At 38.0% G+C, this 24,896-nt stretch overlaps 1 protein-coding gene across 2 annotated transcripts in view; it reads right to left on the bottom strand.

Moving 5' to 3' along the window:
• dpp10 (dipeptidyl-peptidase 10 (non-functional)) overlaps window positions 1-24,896 on the bottom strand; it is a 251,290-nt gene that overhangs the window by 65,857 nt on the left and 160,537 nt on the right. For both annotated transcript variants that reach the window (XM_085434453.1, XM_085434454.1), the window contains exon 4: window positions 1,269-1,363. In XM_085434453.1, the coding sequence (XP_085290579.1) occupies window positions 1,269-1,363 (95 nt within the window). The remainder of the gene's footprint in view (window positions 1-1,268; window positions 1,364-24,896) is intronic.

Raw genomic sequence — 24,896 nt, 5'->3', positions numbered from 1 at the left:
GGCCATGCACGCTGTCATCTGTAGTGGAATACATTTAAAAATAACCTTCACAACACTGGGTATGTTTTGGCTCAACAAATGAAGATCACTTTAAGTACAAACAAAATACGATGCGTGTATCTGAATCACGCTGTTGTGGTCATGCTAGATAAGTGTTGACTTAAATCTTCAAAGATGCCTACAGCAACCCCCCACACCCACCCCGACACACACATCACAGGTCCTTCTTCATGGCAAGAACCACCTAATAACAAAGTCACTGCCCCTGGAAACCAAACTCTGGACTCCAAAGTCAAAATCTCTCATGTAGAGATTAACATGCTTTTATTTTTCTAACCTTTCTACCCAAAATGCCAGAAAGTGAAACTACAGAGTACAGTCTACAACGAGCAACACCACTGTGCAACCTAAATATGTAGAGGGTAGGAAAAAAAATCAACTGAATGGAAATTCTCTTAATGAAAAACATTTAAGACCAATCCAAAGAGGATTTAAACTTTCACCAGAGACAAAATTTTACCAAGGGCTGTTAGGGGCTGATCATATCTCTATAACTCTTTTTGAATTACCTTATGTTTCACCCTCAGTTTCTACCTCAATTAGCTTACATAGTTTTCTTTTTGCAAAGTTACCATTTTAAATGAAAAAGCTTTCTTCTGCCTAGTAAATTAAACATTACACTGACTCTCTACACCAACCTGTGGTACAAATTGGTGTTACATGAAAATAAAGCATGATCTTTATTTAGCAGAATAGTCAAATTTGATGATTTTATTTACATTTAGTTTGAAATTATTTTTAAGGTCACAAATGCAAAATGCAAAAAATGTACCTTTAAATATTTTTATCAATTGGAGAGAAGTTATCTAAATGTCAGGGGCCGGACCCCGCCTCCAAACACACCCATTCTGGGTCTTATCTATATATGACTCCTCCAGTTCTACAAGCTGTTTGTTCTTGTTTTCATGCCCCACCCTCCCTCCCTCACGTTTTTTCAATTCTTTCACTTCTCATTAGTACATGGGGACCTGCCAGGCCCAGTCCCCATCGGGGCCTTCCCCAAACCGGAGCTCATTTCTTGATTAAGCTATTCACCTTTATCTACTAAAAATGCTACCAAACCTTAAATGAGGACTTGGGCCCAGCTAGTGAATTAATATTTGAGACAGTTTTGGCTTCTTAATTTCCTATAGACACGCCAGAATAGAGTGTGCCCAAACTTTTGAATGGCAGTCACCAGCCAGTAAACAAGACTAATAGTTACTTACAAATGTGCCGTTTGTCAGGACGATCTCTGTTTCATTTGTGAGGATGTTGAACTTGATGACATGGCCGTCACTGTTCCTGTAGATGACTTCAGAGTCTGTGTGAACAAAAAGGGAGAACAAAGAAAAAAAACACCTGCATGAATTCTGAAAGCTGTCATAAAAATGTAGAGAAAAACTTTAAACTGAAAGAACAAAGCAAAGCAGCCATTGTGGATTTGTTTAGAGTTGTCAAGATGCCATTAAAAACAACATCTTTTCAGCTTCACTGTTCCCTCAAATTAAAAAACAGTAAAAACGCCGCAGACAGCCAAAAGGGGCCGAGTTTGAGCGACGGTGATGTAATGTGATTAACTGCGAGCATGAAAAGTGAGATTTAACTGTCAGACAAACACAAAAGGAAATGCCCAGATTTTTCATCTCGCAGGTAGCGCGGCATGCTGTGTATTGATGGGAGCAGCATTGTGTGACGCTGCCAGGAAAACATCTTTTTGTACAGAGCAGAATTGGATGGACGTGACTGCATTGTTTGGTTTGTATTAAAGCTAAACACTGAGAAACACAGGCAACCATAAATGTCAAGGAATGTATGCATCCACATTTATAGTATTCATACAAGCAGAGTGAATCCACATTATACTAACAATCCTAATGCTCGGTGTAGTGAAAGACAAAGAAATCTGATGGGGATAAGCAAAATTTTCCTCATTCATGTTATTGATAGTGAAATTATCCATGTAAAGAGCAGATTTCCATCATCACAAACAGCAGCTTCCAAATTAACAGGCACAGGGAGAAAATGCACCAGCAATTAAGTATACTTTTCTTTTTGTTTCACCTGTTCAAATTATGCATCCGGCTTTCAAATGTACTTGTATGAATGCAGCTCCTGTACTATTCTAGCTGCAAATAAAGGCCCCAAATAGTGAGGCTGAAGCAGTGACAAAATGTGGATTTGACGAATCGAACAAAAGGACAAATGAATCTCTGGTGTAACAAACAGTGAGGTGAGCAATGCCATAAAAACAGCGGGTGGCAGAGATGTGACAAAGAGTATTGAAAGAAGAAAAAAAACCCGACCAGTATAGTTAGCTCTCAGAAACAGCAACAAAGTTAACCTTGAAATTTTTATCTTCTCTGGGAATTCACCCTCAGATTTTTCTTTGGCTAGCTCTGCTGGATAGCTATCAATCCAAAGTGAAATATCTGAACATTTAATGGACACTTGGAACGAACATTTATTGTTCCCAGATAATTAATCCTTTTTTGGCTTTTCATTATGTGCCATTGTCAGGTGAAAACAATTTGTCCCAAACCTTGGCTTCTGGCTAAAATCTGTTTTATATATATCCCGCTTATATATATCTCCAGCATTTTGCCCCAAACGCATCTATCAAAGTGTCGCAGCAGGCTGGAGCTGCAGTCTGTGTGTCATTTGTTTAACTGTTTGTGAGGTATGTCTCTCTTTTTGCTGCATTTGCATTTAGGAGAAGATCATCCAAAGACATGTTAGAAGACATGTTATCAGAAGGTAAATATTAATTTTGCTTGATTCACCATACTGAGATCTGCAGTATAGGAAAGTTTATCCATGGATTTGCTGTGTTTTAAAAATAAAATTCTGTTTTTTTGCCTGTTGTTTTTAATACTCAAGTTTATGACGCCATTTTCATATTTGCTATTGATATTTATCTATAAAAATTACTATTACTATTAAGTTGTATTTTTTTTCTATTTTTTTGTATTTTTTTTTTGTATTTTTACTCAGTTGTATATAGTATTTGTATTTGTATTCTATTTTTATCTTATTGTATATTTATTTTATTTTATTCTACTGTATATAGTATTTTATTTTATTCTATTCTGTACAGTTGTGTACTGTATTTATTCTTATTGTATTCTAATTTTTGCCTCATAACTTTTGCACTGTCCACTTCCTGCTGTGACAAAACAAATTTCCCACGTGTGGGACTAATAAAGGTTATCTTATCTTATCTTATCTTAAGTTTGTTTTGATTAGACCTTATGAAACTACTTTATTCTTTCAACTTTTATTTATTTAATCATTTCAATTATTCTTTATTTTGTTTATTTGAGATCTATTTTTAGTTAATTGAAATATTTGTTTATTCTATTTGATGGAATTTTTTGGCTTTATTAAGTTATTTGTTTTTTATTCATTTATTATCTTTTTTATTTTGTTTTTGTTTGCCGGAGTTTTTTTTTTTTCCTGTTTTGCTCCCATGTTTTAGGATAAATAATAGATCTTTAGTTACCTTTATATTAAATGATTGCCTTAGTATATCATAACCGTTTTCTAAAGTTATCACTGGGTGGATTATGCAAAACAAACAATGAACAAAAAATGTAAAACATACGTGAACTGCAGAACAAGTAAGAGGAGGTTGTGATGGATAGAGAGTAAGAAAGGGAATAAATATATGGACTTGCTTTGTATTAAAGCAGATGATGATTGATTCACCTAAACATAACCATAACATAATTGAATAACACTCGAACTCTAAAGACAACGGTTGTGAATTAATATGTTTCCTTATATATATTTAGATATATACACTTGCAAAAACTGAAAATGTGTTGTTGATAAGCTTGATTAAATACGTTTTAAAGATAGTCTGAGGATTATAAATAAAGTAATAGTAATGGCTTTTCTCAGATGACGTTAACCTGCTAATAAGTAAGTAATAATGTTATCATTTCATCACAGTCGCATATAACCACGACTAAAGTGCATCTGACTTCAGCTGAGGGTTCAGTATATAAATCTACGGTGGAAGTAGCACAAACAAATAAGCATGACCGAAGAATATTTCACAATTGATAGCCACAATACCCAAACTCACTTTTATATTATCTTCTTTTAATGTAAAACTTGTTCAGTAGATTTTTATCAGTAGAGGAGCTCATACTGCATGGCATGAACTGGAGATGAGTTTGTGGTAGTTTACTGTACAACAGAATTTTTCAATGCAAAATACAAACATTAGACATTCATCTCCGTAGCAACAGCACCTCTTGAATCAGGATCTTCAGGGTACTCAAAAACTATTCAAAATATTCAGCTATGTGAGCGAGTGCTCTGAGAAAGAACAGGGCCAAGTTTCCTGCCAGGGAAGTAACATCTTCGGAACAATCAGATACACAAATAAAGGTTGACAATCTTAAAAGTTAAGTATGCAAGAAAAGAGTCACAGAGGTGAATGGCGCTTTAGCTGCAAATTTGAGGAAACGGCAAGAAATGTCAGGTGATAATGTTTTTATAACTGTCAAACCCCTTCAGCTGCAATATTTAATATTGGTTGGGCTATACAAATAAAAGTGCATTGAATGAATTGCATAAAAATGACTGGACCTTATTGGATGGAAGCTGTGGCTGATGAATGATGATGAATGAGCCTGTGGTTGAATGAGCTAATGTGAGCTAAAATTTCACTATGCTGCCTGAACAAGCACAATTCTCCATTCAGGTTTCCATCACAAGTTTTTGGCCCTTTTCAGATGTTCTTTCCAGTAATCTGACAGCAATTTAACACAGTTGCGCAATGTCAGAATATTCCACCTTTTCATTTGTTGATAAATGTCACAACAGCAATCTCACCAAGTCACACTTGCAACCCTAAAACCTTTGAAACGGAATACATCTGATTGAAGACGGCGAAATCGATTGGCACACAAAAGATTTCGGTATATTGGTCATGCTGTTCAGTCTCATGTGCTTAGTGTCAAATACAGCACACACTGTGGCTCTTTCCAGAACAGCTTCTGTATGTCTGAATAAAGTTACAGAACATTACAATGAATATTTCTTAATAACACGAAACAGCCTCATACCTTAGATGGCATTTGCAGAAAGCGTGTCTTTTCAGATCCAGATGATGGCCATAGTTGTTTTTACATATACAGTAGAATATGGTATTACCTGAAGCAGGCTCATTTCAGTGCAGAGCCACATCAGCTACTGCAATAGTCCTGCTCTTACTGGATTTATATACCAAATTGACAAATTTAAATACGGTATTTCATTTGGCTATAATAGTTGCACATCTACAAAATACCTTGCAATCCACCTCAACATCAGCATTTCAAGATGCTACCTGACACAGCTGTGATGCAGTCAGTCTGCCTTGATACAGGTAAAGTAGATACATTGTGGGTTTAGTCTTCATTAGTAATATTCTCGTGTTTATACAGATTGGCATTTTCCTAGGAGCTGGTGCAAAAATGAAGCCTGAGTTGCATCTCTATACACTGCTGAGTTAACCAATTTTGCCATAATGCTGAAAAAACAGTGACACTGTTCGCTCTTAAATTTCCATGTAAAACTGACTCTAAACATGCAGGGTGTATCATTTACAGAAAATGTACCGTGCTTTGTTTATGTTCATGTCAGTGACAACAGCAAACTTACAACAGCTGTGAACACTGTGCCAAAACTCTGGCTCCAATTTGTAGGTCCCGAGTGCCACCACTCATTCTTTACCCTGTTGTTTATAGATGAGTATATTTTTGATCTTAAAACTTGTGATGTTGTGTTACATTGTTAGACTCACACAAAACGTACATGTATTCAGTGGGGGTCCTATGCCTGTTTGCCACCCTGGGCGAACACTCCCTCTGCGAGCTGGTTATTAGATGCTGCTCCAGCCAGAACAGAGAATCCCCCGCCGCCCCGCCCTCCTCCCTGAGCCGTAATCAGCAGGCGCACCTCGCAAACGGAGGGCGCCCTTACTCCCAGCAAATGGGCGATAGAAAACCGATCGGTGCCTATGCCATTCCCAATATGCGCTGGCATGACGTCGGGGCAGCATGAGTACGAGCATTTTATTTTATTTTATTTTATTTTACTTTATTTTTTGCCGATGCTCGTGATGCCGCCCCCACCTCCTCGGGCAACCGCCCGTATCAAAAACCGCTACTGAATGTATTACAGTATTTGTCTTATTGTTCCTTATTTCTTAAGCTTCCTGGTAATGATGGTGGACCCTGATTTGTCTTTACACTTATATCTCACTATAATAAATGGTTAGAATCGGTCATACTATATGGATCCCTCAACCAGATTCGTAATATTAAAGTGTAAATATGTTCTAGGTTCCTTTCAAAAAATATAAATTATTATTGATTTTTTTCTTCATGTGATTACATTTTGGTTAGCTTTAGGCACAAAACTACTTTCTTTGGTTTCGTTTCTGCTTGCTCGGCTCACTGGCAGTGTAATTATGTGAGAGCAAACAATGCGTGGATCAGGGTAAGGGTCACGTCTGGGTCCCAGAGGTTATTCATTGCCATTGGTATTGTAACAGCTGTACTTCACATGTAGTAGCCGTCTTTACTGGTTAATCCCAAACATTCCAGATGTTGTGTTTCAGTCAGTGGTGTACTGACTGCTTTTCACCTTTCTGATACAGTCTTAGCAAACAAATGAAGAAACACAAAATACTTTAAGATTGATCTGCTTTACTCTTGGCTTTGGTTTGGATGTAAAATATTTTTCATTACAAACAAGTGAGCAAGTGAGCGACAAGGTGATTAAAAATACTTAATTTTTGAAACATTAATAATAATAATAATAATAATAATAATAATGATGTATTTGACTCCCCCACATCACAGATGTAAACTATGGAAAAGAGCTTATTGGGAATTTCCCTAAGATACTTGATCAAGAGTTCAAAGCTTTGAGGTGCTGCTCGTTCTCTGTGACCAGGATGATATTTAATCAATTATGTGTGTAGGATGAAGGTGCTTTTCTGTTTCTCAAAAATTGATCTTCAATATAATTGTGTTCACACTTTTGGTCTATGTGATCCTGCATTGGAAAAAAACGATCGGGTTTCCAAAGAAGTGCTTTGTGTTCAGTACACTTGTCTCGTAGAAATATATTAAATATAGGTTCCAAACCCAGTTTCTTACTATCAAAAGCGAGATCGGTTGAATAGTCCTTTTGTCTTTGACTGCACAGCTTTTCTTGACCTTGATTGAAAACAAGAGAAAAGTTGATTCTGAAAACAGAGCCTTTCAGCACTGGTGGGAGACTGAATATACTGTATGTTTAGAAACATTGCTGGTAAACCCATTTATTATTTGTGGAGCTAATGTGGCTGGGATTTAATTTAAGACGGCACTACGAGTCACAACATAAGCTGAAAAACTGAAATGCAGAAACTACAGAAGTAGAAGAGCTAAAGAAGAATCTGACATTTCAGCAGACGTTTGTCACCAGAGCAAAATCACAAAGTGAAGCTGTTGTGAAAGCAAGTTTTATTGTAGGAGAGGAGACAGCCAGAACACCGGGCTATTTACCGGGGGAGAGTTTCTGAAGAGCTGCACGATGAAGGTGTGCGTCTTGTGTCCAGACAAAACGCAGATTTTGGCAAATGTGAGCTTGAGGAGAAATATGATTGCTGATCGGGTTGGTGAGATGGCCACTGATTTAAGAACACAGTTGTGTGAAAGAAGCAAAAACTTCATTGCATACTCTCTTGCTGTGGATTGAAAGTACAGACATGCTGGACATTGCACAGCTGACCATCTGAATCCATGGAGTGTAAATATTGGACATTAAATCGATGCACGGGACAACGACAGGAAAAGACATTTATGAAAACGTATTTCAAAGTGTAACTGACATGAAACTGCCCTGGGACAACAGATGGAGCGCTGGTGTTGTGCAGGATGTAGAATCTAGTAAAGATGCAAGAGGAGAACTGTACCGTGAGTTAACTGCATATTACTGCATCACACACCAGGAAACACTGTGTGGTAAAGTCCTAAAAATGGAGCATGTAATGATCACCGTAACGCAGACCGTAAACTTTATCTGAGCTAAAGGTTTAAATCACCGCCATTTATTCTGGAATAATGTTACTGTCTGTTTTTATTCGTATTTATGTTTAAAAAAAACCATTGTTTTAGTGTGTTCAAAAAATGTTTATCTTGTTTGGTCCGCGACCTAAAGTGTGCCTTTAGTTTTGGCCCCTGTGCAACTGAGTTTGACACCACTGCTTTAATGCAATGGCAGACATTGTTCTTATGATTTTCCCACAAAAAAATGGCACTGTTTTGAAATGTAGTACCAAAAAAGCATCTTAAGCACTTTGCCACATGTAATCGTATTTTTTTATGCAGGTTGTAAAAAGGTTGACAGCCCAGTGAAAAATATAATTTCATTACCAAGGTGGAATTAAATTAAATGACTATATAAAGAAAAGCTGCTCACCTGTGTCAACCTTTCCTGGTGAAGAACTCATCCACTTGAACTCATCTCTGAATAAAATTATTTTCTTAAAAACTGGCTATGCAGCAATGCCCAAAATAAGGTCCAATACAAAGTGAGTTCCAATTTCACTCGATCAAATTTAATTATATTTATTTATAGAACACATTTTTAAACCGGTGTTATAGGTGCTTCACACAGGAAACAACTTCAAAACAAACTTCTTTAACTACAGCGAGGATCCTTTTAAAGTTTAAAAGTTACTGAAAGTTTAAAAATTATATGAGTCGGTAAAACAACACTACACATTACAATTTATGTAATTAGTTGTGTTGATCGTTGTTTGCATGAACTTAGTTGATGCATTGTTTGAAATGTTTCTTTTCATAAAAGATGTCCAGGAAGTAATAAAGTAACACTGAAGCACTGTTCCTTCATATTTATAGAATTAGACCAGCTCTTATTATGAATCACTTCAGTCATTTAGGAATCTTCCTAAATATAATTTACTATTTGACTGCAACTTCAACAAGCAATGGGAATGGATCACAGCTCTGTTAAAATAAATAAAAAAGTGAACTTGTTTTATTGATAGTGTCAAGTCAATTAAACTTCTTGGATATTGATGTGGTCAGTTAAGTAGGAGATGGGGTTGTTAATCAGTTTCGGATGCTTTGGTGTTAGTGAAATTAACAGGTGATTTAAGGGCCAGCAATGACACAACCCCCACAACAGGTTTTGCCAGTAGAGGCCTCTGACACATTTTCTGACCATTTTAACTAGTTTTGCATATGGATTGGGTCACTACTGATAGCATGAAGCAATACTAGGACCCCACAGAGGTTGCACAGGAAGTCCCACTCCTCCAGGAGAGCACATAAATAAGTGCCATTGCCAGAAGTTTTGTTATGTCTACCAGCACAGTCTGAAGAGAATGGAGGAGATTTCAACAGACAGGCAGTTGCTCTAGGAGAGCCAGACAAGGCCATAGGAAGCCCTTAACCCATCAGCAGGACCGCCATACTATCTGCTGCCAGAGCCCTACAAAATAATCTCCAGCAGGCCACTGGTATGAAAGTCTGACCCAAAAAAATCAGAAACAGGGATGAGGGTGAACTGAGGAACCTGGACCGTGGAACCTGATTGGTATTTGCCATAAAATACCAGAACTGAGAGGTTCTCACAGATGACGGGAGGGTCACCCTGAGCAAATGTGACAGATTAAAAAGGTCTGGAAAAGCCATGAAGAATGTTATGCTGCCTGTAACATCATTCAGTATGACTGTTTTAGTTTGGGGTCAGGGATGGTCTGGGCGGCATATCCATTAGGATACCCCATTAGATATCGAGAAGAAATTCTTGGACCCACTGTCAGACCCTATACTGGTGCAGTGGGGCCTGCATTCCTTCTGGGGCACAACAATGCCCGGCCTCATCCTGGTTGATGATGGAATCGCTACCGCTGACTGTCATACTCTCATTCCTAACACCTTACCCAGTCCATATGAAATCCATGTAATTTTCTTCTGAATGTGAAAGAATACCAGGGAAAGCTAACCATTTCTACCCAAGAATAATTTGTCATTGCCAGGAATCTGCTTCAGTTAAATTACTCACTCAGATGCTACATGTCACAACTTCTGTTCTGATGTGTTTCCAAATCCTCAGACATTCTGATTACGACCAGGTTTATGCAACAACGTCATGGTTTATGCGTGGGATATAATTTTGCTTGCTTTCATATTTTTGGAACTCACTTTAACATAGCACACATTCTTGCAAAAAATTTTGCTATATATAATGGGAGCGGGGATAACAGCCTTAAAATCTTACAGCTATATTATGGATGACAGATTACTAAAATTGGTTAAATTAGCCTACCTGGAGGAAACAGATTGAATCCCTCCAAAAATACTGACATCTTTTTTCTAGAATTATCAACCTAATTGCCATTTAATGTTCAGCAGTGTAAAATCTCAAATCAGCACCTACCTACGGGAGTGAAATTAATATTTAGAGCTGATAAAAAGGAACTCATTCAAGTGATCTTTAAAACATTACTGTAGGTCTCTGCACTGCTCTGCACTTGTCTCCTTAAATAATGTAATGTTCTTATCTGAAAAAGTACAAGCTAAGATTCTAATGTATAAGTAATGTCCTACGTCTGTAACCCGATGAATAATAAATGACCTCAACTTTTTCTACCAGGCTTATGTAGACTTAAGTAATGGTCACTGTACCCAGCACATGCTACACATGCAGCTGCAGTATCTGAGTTATTTGAAGAGTAGATAGGAATTCTCCTGAATAGGGCTTAATTTAAGACCTTAGCTTTGTGTCTTATATCTTTAAGTGGATTTCTTTGATGTGAGTCCTATCACAAGGTGTCTTTTTTTGCCAGCAACTGTGGTTCAGTCAAAAAAGAGTGGACACTTAAAAAGTGTGGATTTTTTATTCACCTTTTTTGGTGAAAGCATTTATAGGCCATAATAAATGACCGCAGCGGTTTGTGCCCTTTTAAAAATCCATGATAATAGTTGTATTGTTGAAAAAAGGGTAAGCAGTGAGTGCATAGTCACTTTACAGTATGTGCAGCTTATGAGTGCAGGCAATGGGCCTCATGGGAACACCAGCTATATCAACTTTGTATCTAACAGCCGTGATTAATTTTACATATTTATGCACACTCAATGTATCAAGATTATCTTTCTAAGTAGTCAGATTATGTGCTTGGAAATGGGCGAATATGCTCATGATGGCCTCTTATGATCAGTAGAAGTGATCAATCTCAATATACGCATAGGGGATTTTGACTAAGTGAATGCATTAAAGTGATTCAATAAACATTGTAAATGATAAACACGGCACTCACAGAGGAATAAGTGAAGTAAAATTTTACAAAAATAAATAAATAAATAAAAAATAATGAAATAAAACTGAAATGAAACATCAAGAATTTGTGAGGGCACAAAAGACAATATGTAAAACAAAAAACATATGTAAAAGGCAGAGGAAACATCATAAAAATGTGACAGATTGTGCATACTCTGTAAATATCTATCTGCTGCTGTGCATAATCTTAGTTAATGGGAATAGTGCACTGCATAATATCAAACAATCAATTAATAACCACATATAACCAGAGATGGGCAGTAAAAAGTACTGAGTTACATGAGGCGTGTTACTGTAATCTGATCACTTTTTTCATGTAACTAGTAAAGTAAGGGATTACTACTGCAAAAAAGGTAATTTTTTACTGTTAATTTCCCGTAAGCATGCTGTGTTACTGCGTAACTAAACTGTGATTTTGTCTGTGATTGTCTCATGACAATGACATACGAGCGTGCGACGTCCGTGGCAGTGTGTATATCAACAATCATATCGAGAGAGAGTTATAGATGGCAGACAGTTGGTGTTGTAACCCATCGCCTCTGTTCAAAGACGGTCGCTCACAGTGGACATAAACGACTTCTTTTACTCCTCTTTCAAGCCATTTATGTCCACTGTGAGTGACCATCTTTGAACAGAGGCGATGGGTTACAACACCAACTGTCTGCCATCTATAATCCAGTTTTGAGATCCCTTCCCAGGCGCCTTAACACCCACTCACATCCTGGGCCATCTGACCTCATGAATTCACATGATAGGGTGGGGCTAGGTTTCGCAATGAGCTCAGCCGAAACCTTGGCTGATTGTGACCTACACCCATTTTCACACCGTGGCTCATGTGATTAGGTAGAGGATCATTAGGGGGTCCATTGTCCCTCTCGGTGGGTAACTTCTACAGAGCTTAAATATGGGACTGGGATTCTGGAATATGCAGAAAATAGGTTTTAATATTAAACACATTTCTTCAATTCAAAGACTGTTGCATATAATTAAATTTTTGCTTGATTCATAAAGTTAAAAGATTAACACTAATAAAACAAGTTTTTAAAAAAGACTTTTTCATTCAACTACATTTTATATGATGGATTATGCAGAAAAAATAGAATTGGGCTGAAAGGTCTATTGCTTTATTATTTTTAGTATTCAGGTTGTGTATCATGTTAAAGTAATCAGTAATTAGTAACTAATTACTATTTTCAAGTAACTTGACCAACATTGCATATACCCAGAAAACAACAACACACAAAAAAGAACACTGTTATAATTAAAATAAATTCAGGGTAACTGTTATCACATTTTTACCTGAAGAGTAAACAAAATAGATTGGTTTAAATAGAAGCACCACGTCATGATACCACAGCATCATCTTGGAAAACACAGCAGATGGGCTGTGTCACCTTCAATAGTCAATAGAACAGACATAGCCTGGTATTAAATTATGACTAAGGAAAAGGAAATGCAATATTTAGTGTAATCAAACTACTGTTGCCTTATACTTCAGATAGTTATACAGTCCTTATCCATAACAACACTCCAGCAGCATTTGTTTTCCTGTTGAGTGAGTTTCACACACATACAATGCACATATTAAGCAACCATATTTATACAATAGGGTGCCATGCTAAACTACAAGCTAACAATAGGGCCATATTTTTGTACTGCACCACATCCACCTTCACTGTCAGCTCCACTTGTTTCTGAAAGAGAACAGTGAAAACTCTCCGTTCACTGATAATCTTTCACACGTCAGCCACATGTGGACAGACCACAGTTCTAAAAAAGATGCTTTTCTTTAACAACTCTTTTTGTATCTAGCTCGAAGGAGAAATGTCACCAAACCCAGCTGGGCTTCATATCCACAAACAAATATCTGACATATGTTTGACACAAATATAGCATTCCTCAGTGTTCCTGGAGAACACCAAAAGGGGAGAAACAAATACAATGTGTGCCTTAAAATCCTGCCACTTCAGTGACAACCCCTAAAATACTAATAATCCCTCGGAATTCTCTCCCGGGTGAGTATTCATTGCCATTCAGTGAACAGCCATAGAAAAAGACTGCTTGAAGAAATAAGAAAGACTTGGGTAATGATATCTCCCCCTTCCAGTGTTTGTGTTTAGTGAGCCACAAGACTCATTGTAATTTCCCTTTGAAAGCAGCAGATTTATTTGGGTTTTTAACTGTCCAGCTCCAGAGTCTGCTGCCCACATAACTGCCATAACTGTCAGGAATTAAAAGATTAATACTGCCAGGAGACTGCAGGCAGTGGAGGAATAACAGCATTCAGTTCTAACTATAGAATCCTATAATAGTGTATCACATTTCCTAAACGTGCCTGTTTTTGATCGCTTGAGGAAATGGTAATAACAGAGCAAATATAATATATTTGTACCTAGAGCTGGGCGATATGAGATTTTTTCATATCACGATATGTTCTTTTCATTTCAGGCGATAACGATATCTATCACGATATAAGCCAAATAACTATATTTGTAAGATTTAAATGTGCTGTTGCTCACAAGTAAAATGTGAAATAATCAGCAGCTTGTTTTTATTTAAATATTTATTTCCCATAATAAGTTCAACAGGGTAGATGTACTTAAGGAACATGAGACTTTTTCAGATAAATAAAGGCAAATATTGCAAACTACACAAAAGGCAGCCGCTAAAGCGTTTAAGTTTCAAAATAGAACAAACGAAACAGACTAAATTGTCAATTCCACTTAGAAACAAAATATTAATTCTAAAAATAAATCTTAGTTTGTTTTACAGAAGAACAGACAAAACTGACTAACTTTTGTCAATATCAAATAAACTGAGAACTAAAAGGAAATTCTCAATCTCTCCTTGTTGTATAGCTGAGCTTTTCAAACAGTTTTAACAGTTACTTTAGTCTGACAAAAGCCGAATGACGAATTAGCGCTTCCAGTCAGAGACTGAGGCTACGTCCACACGTACACGGGTATTTTTGAAAACGGAGATTTTCCGTTTTCGTTTTAAAAAATAATCCCGTCCACACATAAAGGCAGAAATGAAGGAAAACGCTGCTATGAACATGCCAAAGCAGCAGGTGGCGCTAGATTCCTAACCGTGCAGAAATGTTGGCCAATCAGAAGTCTAGAAGCCTCGGTGGGAAAAAGTAAACAAAGCTGGGGCATAGAAGCAGAACCGAGTCGTATGTGTGGACGGACAGTAAGTGTGTGTATATGTAAGCATTTAAACACTGCAGAGAGTAGAATTAACAGTAACAGTATTGTAGAAATTCATTTCACCGAAACAATAACGTGGCGCACAGTGTGACGCATGCACCAGTTTATTGTATTTCCAGACTTGCTTTCGGCACATTTACAGTGCACGCTACTCTGTTTTTGTCAGACTTGAAATAGCCGAAATACCTTCACACTACGGAACTTCTATGGCTCTTCCGTTCGACAATCTCTCCGGCATTGGAACCATCATCTGTTTTCTCTTCGGTCACGCTCGGTTGATTTTTCTAGTCGGCACACTCATTTCCTCCATTACGCGCTGGCTCCATTACCCGCTGGCTGTTTCCCAAACAAACACACGTGCGGCTTGGCACTTGTGCTGTACATAACAAGTCACGCGACGTGACGCTGCGGCTGTGATTGGTTCGGCTCTGCGCTGCTTAATTTGGATTGGCTGACCTTTTTTTTTTTTTTTTTTTTTTAAGAGGACAAGAGCGGCGAGGTCTATCGCGATAGCTTAATTTCTCTATCGAGTAAAAGTTATATCGCGATACATATCGTTATCGTTCTATCGCCCAGCTCTATTTGTACCTAAAATGTGAGACTCTTGGTCTGTTTTCAAATTATCATAATAATAATAGGTAGTTATTCTTTAATATATGTCCACACATAGTACTGTAATACTCTTTCTGACCTGGTTGTGACATCTAAACATTTCTCATTATTATTCTTGTGAATTATGTTTTGTCATAGTTTTGGGATGATCCTCTCCTGATTTAGGATGAGAAAGATCCCTGTATACAAAGCAAGGTCTGTAAAAAATGATCATCATTATTTTCATAGCCAGCTACCAAAATATAACCTCACTGATCCATTTATGCTTATATATATTATTGTTACATGACCAATATAGATTTTGTAAGAGAGCATCAGTTGTTTCAGAAAATATAAAATTTTTTACATTTGGTTAACTAACAGTATCATGTAGTGGTCAAAATAATATCAGGGGTAAACTGATGAAGTCTGATAAAATACTGCCAGGGCCAGGCTGCAAAGAGAGGAGGTCGGGGCTGATGGATGAGTTTAAATACAGGACGGCACTGTTTGTTTTAAATCTTTCAATTCGATCATCAAAATGTCTTTAAACTAGCGGCTCTAAAATCGGGTGGGGTATGGAAAATATAATTTTTGTATTGAACAAAAAAAAAATTTGTGGATACTATTGGCTCACCATCATTTCAATTAAATTTAAACGTGGTTTTTTTTTTCATTTATTTATCTATTTATTTTTGGTTTAGTTAAAAAACGAAACAAATAAAAACAAGACAGTTAAAAAAAATAACTGTTCCTTAGCTTTGCTGCATCTTCATTGTTTTTTGCATCCAGATGAATGTCCTCTAACATTTATCAAGAAATCTCTTTTAACCCAAACCAAACCCAATTTTAACAGAACACTGGTGGATGATCATTTAAAATTCATTCATCCTGCCTTCTCTGTTTAAATCTAATATTTCAAATATTTTATTTGAAATGTTTTTCCTACTGCCGAATAACATGATATTTTCCACCTGTCTGCTCGTTAGTCTGTCAGTATATTGTATCACTTGTTATACCATGTCACAGTATGATGTAGTTAATTTTCTGCCTGAATCCTAGGCTCTGTTTCTGTTTGCTTTCTCTGCTTTCTCTGTCTGTCTATAACCATATAGGAAACTTTTTGATTTTAACTTTGTGCTATGTACTACCTGCCTTGTTTTGCAACTATGGTACGTCTCATGCCATGGATATGTTCCTACGGGTTGTATCTGACCAGCTCTAACTGACTTGCACACAGTCCTGACCTCTTCATTACCAAACACCTTTGGAAGGAGCTGGAGCATTGACTGACAGCAAACCCTTAGTAACCTCACTAATGCTCTTGTGGATAAACAACCCTATAGCCAAGCAAGACCTGTTAGACTTGATTCTGCAAAACCTTCTCTTATTTGTATTCAGCACAGCTACATAACTTCAGATAAAAAGTTTTAGTAGTCAGTGAGAGATGTTGGGAATGCCTTGTTTTGTACATTAGAGGGTTACATAGTAAACGAGAAAGCCGTAAGCAACAAATGGTTTGAGCCTCCTTACCTATCTAAACTTTTGAACTTGCAAATTCCCACAAGCTCAGTAAGGTCTGCCAAGTAGATGGCCCAGGTGGTCCTGAGGTCCACCTTAAAGCACAGAAGTGACCAGGCCTCTGCAATTACAGCTCTTAAACTGTGGACCTGAGTGCTGCTTCCTCTCTGCACTTTGTCAACACTCGACATTTTAAAAACCCTGTTATGTTCTCTGACTTTAAACCACACTGAGTCTTGACATTCTTTTATTTATTATTTTAAATAATTTATAACTTAGCTCTTTTGAACTCTACAGCAACTTGGTAATAAAATAAAAATAAATAAATAAATGTTCTTTCAGTGTTCATTGTTTTGGACAGAATTAGAGTGTGTAATAGCGGCTGCGAGGGAGGGGGTGTTCTCACATATGGGGAACACTATGCTCAGGAAGCATGCCCATGTTTTTCTCAATATAACAACAAAAGATACTATTCATGGTTGTGACAATAAATAGTGAAGCAATAATCATCTGCCTCTCTGGTAAATTGCACTCCACTGTCTTGGACTACAGCTGGTGACTGTATTCTGCTCTGTAGCCTCTGTGAACTCAGCAAAGCAGTAATAGCTAATCAGAGACGATAACCAATGACTATGAGCTTAAGAGCAGAACAAAGAATACTTTCACCACCTATGCACCAACATGTTTGAGTTGGAGACTGTCCAGTGGCTTGTACCAAAGCTTGACACAACTCAATGACATTAAGGATCTCCTCAAGAGGTACCCAATCAATCTGCTAATAGGGGAAGACTAGTTGAGCTAGCTCGTTAGCAGCAATTAAAGTTTCAAAATAAGACTGCGAGGATTGTTCACTAGTAAATGTATTGCAATCTAACCCCTCATGATGGCTCATGATTTCACAGTATATAATGTTTTGTGCTGTTTAACATAACATATAGGTTAGCTGTGTTAGCCACAGATTTCAGGTTTGTATGGTCAAATAGTTTGTAATGACACAGCTCTCCACCTGAGTCTCAGTCCTCAGGAACTCATGTACACAAGAGTTATGCCTTCAGTCAAAAACATTGCTTCTCAGTCAGTCTCTTCTTATTTACCTGAATTGCTATGGTCTTTCTCAGCAAGAAACACGTGCATAAAAGCTGGAGTTGCTGCATTATTTTAGTAATGTTATAATGCAGGCCTTCATATGTGTGACTTTTTTTATATGAACAAAATAAGATACACTAGATTCTAGATACTATGCCATGTTCTCAACACACAGTATTTTAAATTCTATCCACATGCTTCTAGTGTTTGATATAATCATAAGATGCATTATAGTAAATCCTTGCAGCCACATATTTGGTGGTTGTGGCAGTAACAACTTATAACTGATGAGATCATGTTTAATAGTCAGCTATGAGCAATTTTTGGCTGTCTCTCCATCTCAGACTTTACCCACTACACCACATAGTATTTTTACTTGTCAAGTAGTATTTCCAAGTCAATGTTTTGTGTATTTAAAGCTAAAAACACAAAGAGAGACATTTTAATACTACTCCAGCACAATGATATGTTACAAAACTAAAAGGGTTTGTGTACTGAACTTGGAATACAATAATTTTTCCAAACACTGCTATGGCTTCACTGGCCGTAGTCTCCTAGGAAAATACAGGTGGGAGGTTAGAAACAGTGATAAGCTAAATTTTAGCCTGAGAGCTCTTCTACTGGCAGATGAGGTTGCTCAGCCAATTGAGTGCAGCATCTAGGGGCCAAGTGGAAACCCTGGGCACAATGTAATATGCATAGCACACACTGAATTATTTAGCCAAGGTTGCGTAACGCCCGAATGCTGCAGTCTGCAGTCCCTAAGGTTACACCAAATGTCACAGCTGGTCAAGCTCAAAGCCAGCTTGTTAAAGATAGAACACGTGCGCTTGGTTCTGCAGATGCTGACAGTAAATACGGCAGCGTGTGCTGGGATGTAAGGATTCAGTGCCACTGCTAGATCCAACAGTGTTAAGTGTGATGCACTGTTTAACATTTTACACCTTCACAAGAAAGCATTTTTAATTTCACCAGGATTAACTGCACAGGCAAGTAATATTGTGGGTATATATTTATTTTTAATAAATGTTGATCTATGAAATATCTTAAATTTTGGAGCTATATAAGGTCTCACTACATGTGATTTAAAACACACACACACACACACACACACACACACACACACAAACCTACAGTATAGATGTTTATAGATCATAATATTCATAATTTAGTCGCTCAAACATCAAACAAGTTTCCATCAGACTTCCATGCGATCTCATCCACAGCAGATAAAGTAAATGTCAATACATTCCCTAAAGTCTCTCATCACATCACTCAGTTGTAGTTTGGGGATAATGAAGACTTTTTACTTATTCTGGTAGAATAAATGTATCTAGGGACAGAGAAGCACAGCAGTAGATTAATGACACAAGAGCTCATTTAGAGCTGCATGGCAACAACATTACTAATTCAACAAACACTCCAGACTAGTTGTTAATGAGTGGAAATGAGCATTTATTTGAGGCCTGGGATGAGAACGGTGCTGTGAGTGTATTCAAATGGGACATCAGTAAACCATGGCCTTTCCTCTGGATATTTCTATGGACTAGTTTTGAGGAAAACAAGAAATGCTGATGTGGCTTTGAAGAGTTCTCCAATAAACGTGGCATTTCACTGGAGCAACCAGTATTTGAAGTACGTTTCTGTGCCATAGTTACTGACCCTTGAAAAGCTCTTGCTCCAGTATATTTTCCAAATACCCTGGGACTATAAGGGCAAAGTTTTCTGTAAAAAGTCTCTCACACTGTTGGCCTTAAAAATACTGTAGTCACCTTCCTGAATAGTCTTAAAATGGTAAGAGTGTCAGTGCAGGGAAACAGAGTCTGAAGAAAAAACTTAGTTTTGATTCTCACAATTACGGTACACAATAACAGGTGCAAAAAATAACCTACCACAAAAACAATCTGATCATTAAAAAAAGAGGGAAAAAAATGTAAACTAACCGAATGACAGCATCACCAGACAGATCAGATCTCATATAGGGCATCCTAGTTTAAACCTTCCTCCAGTCACTGTGCAGCTGCAAGCAGCTTTGAAACCAACTTTATATTCTCCTTTCTGACTTTCTACTAAGGCTTGAGCATACTCTGGGTATAAGAGGCACTGCCCTCAACTGGTTTAAATCTTATCTTGCTGACAGGTCTTTCTCGGTTAATTTGGGCAACTTCTCATCTTCCTCGGTACCTGTACGCTGTATTGTGCCTCAAGGATCTGTATTAGGCCCTATTCTCTTTTCACTATATCTGCTCCCTCTTGGAGCAATTTTTGAGAAGTATAATTTTGCCTTTCATTGCTATGCTGATGATATACAGATTTATTTTGAGATTACTGATGATCTTGCTATGTCTTTTCACTATTTTTGTGAATGCTTGCGTGAGGTTAAAGATTGGTTCAAGAGTAATTCTCTTGTCCTGAACGAAAAGAAAATGGAGATCGTGGTGTTCGATAGTAAAATCCCCCGCGACCAATTGTGTGCTGCTCTGATGCCTTTTGCTAGCTCCCCTTCTGATTATGCCAGTAATTTGGGCATATTACTGGATAGCTCGGTTAAATTTGACAAGCAAGTGTCTGCTGTTGTGAGGTCTAGTTTTAATCAGCTGCACCTAATTTCTAAGGCTAAGCGCTATATTCCGCACAATGACCTGGAAAAACTTATTCACGCATTCGTGACTTCCAGGTTGGACTACTGCAACTCTCTTTACATTGGCCTTTCCTCCTCCCTTCTCGTTAGATTGCAGACTGTCCAGAATGCGGCGGCACGCCTTTTGACAGGTAGCAGGAAGTTTTCTTCCATCACTCCTGTTCTTGCTGGCTTGCACTGGCTGCCAGTTAAATACCGTATTCAATTTAAAATACTACTTTTCACTTACAAAATTATTAATAATTTGGCGCAGAGCTACCTCAATGAGCTTCTTAGGTTACACACTCCTGTCAGAGCACTTAGGTCTGCTACCCAACTTCTTCTGGAGCAACCTCGTTCTCGGCTGAAATCTCGCGGCGACCGTGCATTTGCTGTAGCTGCCCCAGTCTTATGGAACAATCTTCCTGTTGCTATCCGGGCGTCTGACTCTATGCCACTGTTTAAATCACGGCTGAAGACTTAATTATTTAGTCTTGCTTTTCCACCTAGTTTGGTGTGCGTTGGTACATTTTTATCCATTATATTTTACTTTTATATATTATAATTTTCAAGGTTTTATAATTGATACGTGCCAGGTCCTTTCTCTTTTCCCTCCCATCTCCTTTTTCCTATTTTATTTTTTGTCAAGCACCTTGGTATACCCTTGGTTTTTTAGTGTGCTTTATAAGTTTATTATTATTATTATTATTATTATTATTAATAAGCATCATCTCTGTTTTTGTTGCCTGCTCTACTCTGTGCTAGAGGATCTTACAGCTGCTTTCCACAAAATGCAGTGGGATCCAAGTTGGAGAACACAGGTGTAATTTATATTATTGCAGGAGAAAAATAATAATCATATCATTGTCTATGATATGATTATTACGTTAAGCCTCTGAATGCAGTAGTCTTGATGTGACTACTTTGTAAGAAAAAAGCAAATTCATCAATAATAAAAAACACAAACATGATGTAGATTATTAACTGTGGCCAAACTTAGCTCTTAGTATGGCTGTACTATGAAATGCACCTACTGTTGCTTGTATAGGATTCAATTTAGCTATCATTACTAAGTAGCAAGTAACAAAATAAAGGAAGAAAGTCTTTGAAATTCTCCTTAAACGACTGGCTGAATTTGCTTCACTAAAATTTAGAGTTAAGCTAATTAAAAACTTATGTGGCATTAATGGCTATTGATTAATGCCTTGATTAAACTGTATTGTGGACATGGAGAAGTAGAAGAGACAACACGGCCAAATTGTTGTTACTGTTATACTTCTTTGAAATTCACCACCTGGGGTGCATGTGCAGTTGATGCTCTGTCAAGTAAATTCTCTGGCAGATCGATGCAGTTACATAAAATGGGCAAGCATGCAAACAGATGTTGCCTCGTATTTACAGTCCGATGACAAAATTTATGCTGGAAATGGACCAGAGTAGAATGTATAATTAAGGCTTAATAAGGGTGCAAGTAGGGACAAATATGCAATATAGGATTTAAATATAAGCAAACTGAACATCTTCCAATGACACTCGTCTACTTAGAGTTTGTCAAAATACTAATCTATCTGAATCCATAATATTTGACAGGTTACTCAGAGCTTGCGCAAAATGTGCTGGATTTTTGCTTTAGAGATGTTTTTCACTTAGTATTTCTTCAGTTTTTACTTCAGCGTGAAGTAAAATCACTGAAAGCTACAAAAAGCATCCAATAATGGGCCTCCTATTGCTCCAAGTCTAACACTGCGAGTTGATTTACAAAATAAGAGTGGACATGAGCCTTAAATTAGAGCCCACCTCTGCATTATTCTAGCCTCTGACTCACTTCTTTTTCCCTCCAGTGGAATAAATGTGCAGCATTCTCTGATTAGATTAGAAGATTAAGAGCCAGATTAGCACAACACCTCTGCAACACGAACTCTTTAGACTTCATCAATGAAGAGATTTAATTAATTACTGAGCCTTATTTAACAAGCCATTTTGGATCATTCCAATCGACTGGTTGGGGTTGTGTTGAACCAGCCTCTGCAAGTGTGTTTGAAATTTTCAGTTTCAGAAGGTTAATGCCATTTCAGCTCATAAGCACTGCTCAGAATTGCAGGTAGTGAACAGGGTAGTTCTGGTCCACGTGGGTTGCTCACAAGAACACCTTGTCAATCATTTAATCCATCTGCTTCTTTTAATTCTCCCACCTTAATAACAATTCTGCCACTGGATATCCAAGAAAAAACAGAGATGAAGTAAGAACTATTCTGCTTCTCTGGATACATGAAACTTTGTAGTGTGTAAGTGTGAGAGTCTCTAGCTCGAATATGCACAGTGTTCGGTTCTCCTTTACCTTTGCATCTCCATTGTTCTCCTCCCCTCCTCCCTTTTTGTCACCATCATCTAAAACAATGTCAGCAACAAAAGCAGGTGAACAACACACAACCTTCCTTTGAGAATAATGTTACCAAACTGGTCCTGCTCTTCCCTTAAAGGGACTGCTTTTCCACTTCAGGGAAGAGGCAGAGTGCTCTTCAAAGGTGCCTTTCTTGCCTCCCAGCCAGCACCTGGATGCTGAATTGTTCCGTGCAGTCAGCAGTTATGCCTGTAACCTGCACTTCCCCCGTGGCTCGATCAGGAACACTTCCATTATCTCAAGGTCTTTCATCACTAGGTCACCTCTCCTTACCGGCACTCAATAGATAGAGCAATATCAGTTTCTCAGGCAAAAACCCGGAGCTATACGCAACAACACATCTGTATTTTTAGCACAAAGACATTTAAAACTGCACTGGAAAACCTCCAAGGTGACGAGTTCACACTGCACTATGCCATTTTATTTACTTCCGAAGTCAACACACAATATTTAAGATAAAACAGACAAAGGTTTGGAAAACGTAAATATACGGTGGTCACGGTCTAAGGTTAAGCATTTTCACTGGCTTTTTACAAACTACGTCACTGCTTGTCTTGACTGGATGGTTCTGGCTATTGTCAGTTTCAACAAGAACCACATGGAAAAAAGAAATGAAGTGCAGATGACAGCAATTCACACAGGGCTATCTGGCTGTTTCCTAACGATCAACCACATACCGAGACAGGCTATTTTCCCTGTCTTGGCATGTGATTAATTTCCAGTTTACTCAATAAGAGGCAGGTGATATTTGATGTAATCGAAATTAAAGAATCCAAACCAACTCCAACTCCTAAGAGCATTAATTTAGGACATTGCGGAGGAAGAACTCTCTTTTAACAAGAAGAACCGGCAGAAACAAGCTCAGGGAGGAGTAGCCATGTTCCACAACTGGCTGGGGGGATGAGTGTATATATATAAACTTCTTGAATAGTGAAAAGAGAGGAGAACTCCTCTAGTGCATCATGGGAGATCTAGCAGGATAACTAAGGGGTAGTTGAGGGTCAAAACTCAAACTGGGATGTAGTTCCACTGGAGAGGGGCTTGATAGCTGAAGGATTTGCCTCTCATCCTAATTTTAGAAAATTCAGGAACCATAGGTGTTCTATGAGGCCTTAAGAATATGATGGAAGGATACAAGTAAATATGCTAAAGTTTGAGCTGCTTTTGCTTGTTTAGTTGATCAGGGAGGGCGCTTTCATATAAACATTATGACTACTCACTGAAGTGGCAACAGTAACAGGGCTCTGGCTCTTGTTGCTAGATGCAGGAGAAATAAAAAGGCATAAAGATGTCTGCAAGCCGGATAAGGACCAAATAAGCCAGGCAGCTAATTTGGAGAGTTTTGAAGATTGTGAGACCAGAAGACAGGTTTCCTTTCAGCACTGGTGAGTATCTACAGTGGGGCAAAAAAGTATTTAGTCAGCCACCGATTGTGCAAGTTCCCCCACTTAAAATGATGACAGAGGTCAGTAATTTGCACCAGAGGTACACTTCAACTGTGAGAGACAGAATGTGAAAAAAAAATCCATGAATTCACATGGTAGGATTTGTAAAGAATTTATTCGTAAATCAGGGTGGAAAATAAGTATTTGGTCACCTCGAACAAGGAAAATCTCTGGCTCTCACAGACCTGTAACGTCTTCTGGAAGAAGCTTTTCTGTCCCCCACTCGTTACCTGTATGAATGGCACCTGTTTGAACTCATCATCTGTATAAAAGACACCTGTCCACAGCCTCAAACAGTCAGACTCCAAACTCCGCCAGGGCCAAGACCAAAGAGCTTTCGAAGGACACCAGGAAAAGTATTGTAGACCTGCACCAGACTGGGAAGAGTGAATCTACAATAGCTTGGTGTGAAAAAATCAACTGTGGGAGCAATCATCAGAAAATGGAAGACATACAAGACCACTGATAATCTCCCTCGATCTGGGGCTCCACGCAAGATCTCATCCCGTGGGGTCAAAATGATCATGAGAACGGTGAGCAAAGATCCCAGAACCACACGGGGGGACCTGGTGAATGACCTGCAGAGAGCTGGGACCAAAGTAACAAAGGTCACCATCAGTAACACACTA

This window comes from Copadichromis virginalis, linkage group LG16 (genome assembly GCF_057382275.1).
Source record: "Copadichromis virginalis isolate Kocher_CV1m ecotype Utaka linkage group LG16, C_Virginalis_male_GT1.1, whole genome shotgun sequence".
Taxonomy (NCBI): Eukaryota; Metazoa; Chordata; class Actinopteri; order Cichliformes; family Cichlidae; genus Copadichromis; species Copadichromis virginalis.
This window is presented reverse-complemented; position numbering and strand designations above follow the sequence as displayed.